We start from the raw sequence: 8031 nt of genomic DNA, 5'->3' as shown, positions 1-8031 counted from the left end.
CCCCCCTAACTTTCTTCATTCTGCTCTTGGCATTCCTTTCACTGTTTTCTTGATGTCTTTTTCTTCTCATACAGGTCATGTCTTGCAAGGCTATGTTTGGGTTCATTTTTCTTTGCATAATCCAAGGAATCATAAATCATGCCAAAGCCAATTGCCTTGCCACCAAAGACAAAGATGACATCTGGTGTAGTCTTGTACATTTTGGCTAATTTTTTTCTGAACTTCTGTCTTAGGTATTGTTGCCTTAGGATGTTGAAGACCATTTGTTTCCATTGAAGTAGTCTGTTGGTAATGAACTTCCTGACTGGATAGTTACTGTATGGTTGATGATGGCTGCCGACACTCAAACAGCCAGAGAGGAAAAGTGGGATTAAGTCTTACGGACCACTTAGCTCTTTGACTCCTTTTACTTGATTCATTTTCCTTAATGGTATCTTTTCATTTTAAGAGCTACTTTCTTGGCTTGTCTTTGGTTGAAGAATTAAAAAAAATTTTTTTTTGGAGTTCTTTTTATTATCTCCTAGTTTCCCTTTTGTGCGGTGTTACCAATTTGATGGTTACTCTGTTTTTCAAGCCAAAAGTTTCATTTTCAAAACTTCACCTACTATGTTCAGCCTAGTACCTTGCTTGGCAAGATGAGTCAGACTGAGGCAAAAGCGTCCTTATATTTGGGTACAAAAACAAGCATGAACATCACTGAATTTGGAGCCTTTAATAAGAGTTTTAAGTGACTGAAGTATATATACTGGGTATATTGTCAGAGTGGGAAGGCATTTTACCATTCTCCATCCCCCGTTTGCAGAGATGGAAATCAGGGCCCACAGAAAGAAAGGGATATGTCCAAAGTGAAATGGGGGGAGCCAGAGCCAAGAGAGGGATTGACCTGGTTCCTGGTCTGTACTTCTTTGGATTATTGTTATTGCTGAGTTGACTGTAGACATTAGCTTTAAAGACTAAAAATAAAATTGATATGGAAAATAAAAAAGAAGATAAACAAGATAAACACAATTATGATTGTTGAGATGATCCCAGAAAAGGTATTAAACAAGTTCTTAAAAATTGAGTAAAACACTTAAGTGTACTTCACAACAAATAGATGACCACTAACACCATTAGTGTTAAAGGCGGCTCAAATTAATACTGAACTGCCACTTTTTAACTGGAAGGAAAAATAGGCGACATAATAAATTATCAAGGGAAATTGTGAAGTGTCCATTACCAAAGCTAGACTTGGAGTAGATATCCATCATGGCTTGGAAGGAAGCTTTCAGTCTTGCCTTAATGCTGGAGTGAGAACAGATGACCCAATAACTTAGGGCTGTCTGTGTGGCTTTAAAAACAGTGGAAAGTAATGTTACGGACTTTTTAAAAGCAAAGATTAAAAAAAAAAAAAAACCAGACAAATAGTGTTTATACAGAAATGCCTGGCTAAAGGTTTGGGTGAAGCTACTGGTGTTTACTAACAGCCTTTCTTAAGAACTGTGACATGTACTCATTTGAGGCATTTCATAATTGTGGCTCCGGGTTCTTTCCATGATGTAGTTTTAGCAGTTTTGTGAAAAGAGAACAGAATGGTTTCATGGTTCATAACATTGCTTTCTAAATTTTCAAGAGTGCTATGACTTCATGGTGGACATGTTTCACTGAACTTAGTTTGTCTAGAAGTGGCCTTATGATACGATAGGTATGCTTTTGACACAGCTTGAGGCAGTTGTAGCAACCTAGTTGAATTTATAGTAATCCGAGTATGACTAGTTTCTGAAACTGGCTTCGTGTATACAGGCAGCACTACGGTTATTCTCCAGAACTGGCGTGTCCTCAGCTCCTTCGGCAGCTGTGAAGTGGGTGCAGGCACCGCAGCCGCAGGGTCTCTGTCTGGCCCGAGCCCCAGTACTTGCACTTCCTTGGATGCGTCATTAGGGCTTTTGTTTCTTTCCTTGTGGTTTTAGGTTGACTGATTAGATGTGTTTTTTAATTATGTCAGAAAGGAAAAAAACAGTATTAGAATGGTGGGATGGGAAAGCAAATTGGGTTATCTCAGTGCTTCTAAATTTATTATCCAAGAAACTAACGTAGGACATCTTTCTTTGTAAACTATCATTTGTGGTCATTAAAAAAATAAAAAGTGAAAACACCTCTTCAAAACATCCCATATGCTCCGGGAGGAAAGTCAAGTCTTCAGTGACTCATTCTGCATTTTGGAGAGGAACGTGTTGCGATCATAGTGCAGTATTCCTGATGAATATTGGAAACTGGGCACTCTGCTGCAGCGTTCTACTTTGACTTGAACCAACAATTGAAACTTTTCCCCCTTGTCATTGCAGGTGTCTCTTCAATCATAATGAACTCAGCTTTTCCGTGTTTAACCTAGACATCTCAAATTTCTCTCCGGCAGATTGCCAAGTGCTGCTGTTCATATGTGCTGCCTAATTAGTGGTATTCTTTTGTTTTTGGTTCCATTTTTGAAAACAGTCACAGATGGGCAGTGCCCTCAGGGATTCAGGTGGGCTGAATTTGGCCTTATGGTGCTTCTGTACTAATTTACCTTTCTCAATGAAATGATTTCGACTTCTGAAACACTGGAATGATTGGCAGTTGCTGTAGACTTCTCAGCATAATCAATTAATGTTGGCCTGCTGTTACTACATGCAATTTAATCTCATTTGATCTTGTCATTTTAAATATTTTAATGCAATTTATTCTTTAACTAGGTACATGTGAAGATTTCTTGGCAGTGTGGAGTGGAAACCATTGATCACCTTGCCCTCATTTCTGCCCGTTCTGTGTTGGCAAGGGAGAGTGCCCAAATGAGCAAGATATCGCAGCAGAACAGTAGTACTCCAGGAGTGAACGGAATAAGTGTTATTCATACTCCGGCTCATGCCAGCGGCTTACAGCAGGTTCCTCAGCTGGTGCCCGCTGGCCCTGGGGGAGGAGGCAAGGCTGTGCCTCCAAGCAAGCAAAGCAAAAAGAGTTCACCCATGGATCGAAACAGTGATGAGTATCGTCAACGCAGAGAGAGGAACAACATGGCTGTGAAAAAGAGCCGGTTGAAAAGCAAGCAGAAAGCACAGGATACTCTGCAGAGAGTGAATCAGCTCAAAGAAGAGAATGAACGATTGGAAGCAAAAATTAAATTGCTGACTAAGGAATTAAGCGTACTGAAAGATTTGTTTCTTGAGCATGCGCACAACCTTGCAGACAACGTGCAACCCAGCAGCACTGAAAAGACGACAAATTCTGATAGTGCAGGACAGTAGACCTCACCCTTTCCAGACTTCACAGCGTGTGGCTTGAAGGCTAAAGGTGTGACTTCTTACACCCTTTATATCAGTCAGTGGCTTAACATTGTCTTGTTCCATTATTCACAGATCCATTGAAGGTTGTTTTCTAGGATCAGCACTGAAGAGTTGATTAGCTAAAAATGTTAGCCATGTAATTTGAATATCTGGTTTTAAATGATATGGATTTTTGTGGGGTAGCCATGTAATTTGAATATCTGGTTTTAAATGATGTGGATTTTTGTGGGGCTAAACAAATTTTTAAGGTATATGGAAAAAAAAAGGGAGAAGCCCTGGATCTTGATGTTCTTAAATCCTGACTTCCTAAGAAATGCTGCTTTTTTAGGTTGACAAAAGGAATGGGGAACTGGTAGGTCCTGTAGGAGGTTCTTGGTTTTAATAATATGGTTCATTGGATTAAGAAAAGTTGAATGCTATCTGTGTTAATCTGTAATTTTATTCTAAATTATGTATTAAAAATCCTTAGGGATATAGAAAATAATCACTGTAATTTGGAGTGATTTCATGTATAACATAAACCTTGGTTTAACATAATTAGTACTGTTTTCTCCAGCAAGTGGAGGTTTTTGAATAGTGATGTCAAGTTAAGTAAAGAAACCCCATTGCATTTTAAAGATAGTGTGCAGCCAATTGGTTTAAAAATATAATTAACATTTAGGAAGCAAATAGGTTTTTTAAAAAATAAAAGTAAAGCATATTAGAATAGTGCTGGATACCTTTCTTTGTATTGTTAGATTGGCATTTTTTTGTATCCTTAAAAAAACCCCAACTCAATAGTTTAGAGAAACTGTGTACCAATTTTAGTTTCTGCAGATGCTAGTATTTTTTTAAAAATACCATTTTGACAGCCAAGTTAGTAAACAAAATATCTTAACAGTTTGATCACATAAGCTACTGATTAGATTTTGGAATATTAATTCAGCAGGTAGTTTCTCCTTTGTTCAAATATCTTCGATGGGGCCATGATTTTTAAAGGGAAACTTTCTTGTGAAGGATCATTTGGTGTTTGATCTGAACTATTAGAACAATGCATCATCAACCCCATGCCATCTCTCAAAATAATAATCTTAAGAAAACTTGAAAGTGTAAGGTTTAACCTTTAATTTATTTCACTTAAATACATCTTTTTATATTTTTGTGACATTTCTTTTTCTAGTTAGTGGACTCTTCTCCCAGACTTTTTGTCCACTGCTTCTATTTAGTTATTTGTTTGCTTTAATGTCTCATAAATTATTTTAGAAAAAAAATACTGCTAGAACTCAGGATATTGACATGTTTTGTTGAGACTAAGAAATGGCAGTCACTAAAGTTGGGAATCTCTAGTCTGGTTTGTATCAATGTTCGTAGTTACGATTGTCCTTGTAGCACATTTGTAGCTCAAATTTGTTGGCTTTGTGAAGTTTTTTTTTTTTTTTTTTTTTGGTTTGTTTTTTTGTTTTTTGGTTTTTTTGTTGCCTGGGTTGGTGACTAGAGACTGAGTCACATCTGATTAAAAAGTTTGTGTTTAACAAGTTCGTGTTCATTTTTGGCTACATTGCTGTTTCATATGAGGACCTGGGACAGTGTAACCAACATATAACTCAAGTTGCACCCTTGGGTTGGTGAACAGTGCTGTCTTGTGTTCTCCCGGGCAGAAGGCATCTCAGTGCCCTGAAACTCAGCAAAGCCATTATTTTTAGGCTATGAGTCTGCCATGAGCCCCTTCTGCCAGTAACAGGAGCCCAATGTTCCATGAGAGCCACTGTCCCAGAAGGGTTAAGTCCCTATAGAGCCAGGAGACAGGCTAGAGGTTTCTGTTAGGGTCCAACACCAGTTTACTTCAACTGGAGTATCGATCTACTAGTAATAGATGTTTTGAATAACTAGAAGATACCCGCAGATCCTACTGAATCTTTAATAGCTGATTGATGTTATATAATTAATTGGATCACTTGAATCTTTATTATATCAGGTGTTAGACATTTAAATCTTTTTTACTGAAAAATCTTTCAGAAATTGATGTCTCCATGGAGTTTATAGGTACCAGTTATATGAATTGACCAATCTTAGAAAAGAAACTTTAGGGAAATCATCAGGATCGTGTACTCAATATTTCAAACCAGTACATAAAATTGGAACTTTTGGAAAAATGCATTCAAGTTTTCTTGTTACCTATGCAAATCAAAACTTTAGCGTGAGCAGCCCTTTATGCATAGAATAAAAATGTTAACCATCATCTTGACTATCTTACTAAAGTGGAAATGAAGTTTTTAGTTTGATAAATAAATGTATTAGTATAAAACAGAAATCAAGTATGGGGAATAGGTAAGTTTAGAGCTTTGGGAAGTATTCAATGACTTTTGTAACTTCTGTTTTGTAGGTTACGTATGAACCATTAGGATTTGATCTGCCTTTGCAGGCAGGTCCAGTGGTTTAGGAATTAGGCTTTAGTATATAAATTTCTAGTTGGATATGAGTCTCCCGGGATGGGTGCTTTCTGACTGGTCATGGCTTCAGGTAGTGAGATCCAGAGCAGCTCTTCCTGGTGTCTGGCCCCTTTCAGTTATTGGGATGCGCGCTCAGATATTTTGGACATTCTTACTAAGAAGTAGTAAGATTTTAATAAAACACGACCAGAACATGGTCACATGATCAGTCACGAGTGTGAAATTCTCAAATTTACACAAAAGTGGTATGTACAATTTAATATTTGATAATAAAGGAAATCGTCGTAGCTTTGATGTTTCTTAATCCCCAATAGAGGGCTTGAAACTTCGTACCTGAACAATCGACTTAGCACTCAGAGTGCTTTTTGATGCCTTAGAAATAAGAAAAAAATTTTCGTTTGATAAAAGCTAGGAAGGAGAAAGTCCATTCTACAGCTGTTAGACCTGCCTCTCAGGAAAAAATACTTAACTTGTTCTTTTTGTCCCTGGCTTTCCTCAGTTTGTGAGATTACTCTATTTTTTTAATATAATTTTATTTCTTTCAATGAATTTGAAATAAAAAAACTTTGGAATAATGACTATTTCATTGTGGGTTTCTTTATATAGGTTTATGTTAAATATCATGATGTTAGATACAATGATAGTCCACATGTTAAACAGCTTTGCAGAGCAGGCAGACACCTTGCTGTCTCCTCCTCAGCCCAGGAAAGGGGTGAAGTGGGGGTGGGGGACAAGCAGGGGTGCTTTTGTCCAAGTCTAGATTTCCCTTAATGGATAGGAATGTAGTTTTCTCTGAATATGGAGTACCTCTTTAGTTATATTCTTTGCCACCTGGTCTAATTTAAAAATGTAAATTAGAATAGAGGAAGCACTAACTGACAGTTCCCACTCACATACCTAATGCCTCATTGTGTGGGTTGCATTTACAGAGGTAGGAAATTAGTTAAGACAGGAATGTCAAATAAGGTGTTTCCCTTAAAATTTGTGGCATGTATATAGTCTTCATTTACATGATGCCATAGAGTGTCTATAGAAATGAATTCATAAATATCGAGTCCAAAAAGCTGATTTGTTTCGAGGGAAGATGCCATTTAGATACTTTTTTCCTATGATCCTTCAGTTTATTTTCATGTTTTGGGAAATGTCTACTTATTGCATCTTAATAAAAATTGTAGTACAGTAATTATTTCTATGGGTGGTATGTCCCATTTCATTTTTATGAATTAGTTGTAATTGAGAATCTAGTAACTTGCCTTGGGGAATTTTATAGACACGATTTGTGAAGGTGCCAGCTCTTTTTAAATAAAAGTACTTTTAGACCTCTTTTACTGCCTCAGTATCTAAAGAGTTCACATGCATTTCATGTAAACTCAAAGGTGAACACTAACCCTGAATATTCGTTTGCTGCAACATGTCCTCTTGCAGAGCTTTAGGCCTGAAAGTCATGCAGAGCTGTTTAGAGCAGGGGTCCCCAACCCTTGGGCCGCTGACCGGTACCAGGGTACCAGTCCGTGGCCTGTTAGGAACCAGGCCACACACAGCAGGAGGTGAGCAGCAGGTGAGTGAGCGAAACTTCATCTGTATTTGCAGCCATTCCCCAGTGCCAGTATCACCTCCTCAGCTCCATATCAGATCATCAGGCATTGGATTCTCATAGGAGCACTGGTCCCTGGTGCCAAAAATGTTGGGGACTGCTGCTCGGGAATTTGTGGCTGTAGAACTGGGTTTGAGAATGGGGTTATTAGGCAGTCACATGTTAAACAGTTTTTTGCAGCCTGAACACCTGAGTCTTGCCAATCCCTTAGAAGCAGCTGTTAGAGCCAGATGCCTTTCCTCATCACCACCTTTCAGCTCTGCCTCCTAAATGTCTCTCTTGCAGCTGTCAGCTTCCTCTCTCCCACTCCACCTGCAGGGCCATCGTCCTCTCTCCCTGGACTTGGTCTTCTTGGACCATTGCAGGCTCTCCGGAAGCTTTAGCCAGTCCCCAATGCACACAGGGCAAGACCCCGCCTCCTGGTGGTGTGCCTCCACTTGATCTTGCCCACTTAATTTCCTTCCACTCTCATCTAACTTTGCTTTGGCGGGGCTTTCCCAAGCTCTTTTTACTTCAGGGCCACCTTAGGATAGCTCCTTACGCCTGGAACGCCTCTCCTGCATTTCACTTAAAACGCTTCCTGTTATCCCCGTAGCTGTCTAGACAAAGTAAATTGTTACATTCTTTCATGGCACTTTGCAGTGTTTCTGACAAAATATTTGTGCATGTTTGTTTAAGGTGAAGCCTCTCGAGGAGACTGCAGGCTCTG

The 8031-nt window shown here is 38.7% G+C and overlaps 1 protein-coding gene across 2 annotated transcripts in view; it reads left to right on the top strand.

The window, feature by feature from the left end:
* Positions 1 to 7052, top strand: part of CEBPG (CCAAT/enhancer binding protein gamma) — a 10660-nt gene extending 3608 nt beyond the window's left edge. For both annotated transcript variants that reach the window (XM_011371849.2, XM_023537653.1), the window contains exon 2: positions 2712 to 7052. In XM_011371849.2, the coding sequence (XP_011370151.1) occupies positions 2808 to 3260 (453 nt within the window). In that variant the 5' untranslated portion in view covers positions 2712 to 2807 and the 3' untranslated portion in view covers positions 3261 to 7052. The remainder of the gene's footprint in view (positions 1 to 2711) is intronic.
* Positions 7053 to 8031: the final 979 nt, after the last annotated feature.

The sequence above is a fragment of the Pteropus vampyrus genome, unplaced genomic scaffold (genome assembly GCF_000151845.1).
Source record: "Pteropus vampyrus isolate Shadow unplaced genomic scaffold, Pvam_2.0 Scaffold196, whole genome shotgun sequence".
Classification (NCBI taxonomy): Eukaryota; Metazoa; Chordata; class Mammalia; order Chiroptera; family Pteropodidae; genus Pteropus; species Pteropus vampyrus.
The sequence above is the reverse complement of the archived record's forward strand: the minus strand, read 5'-3'. Positions and strand labels throughout refer to the sequence as shown.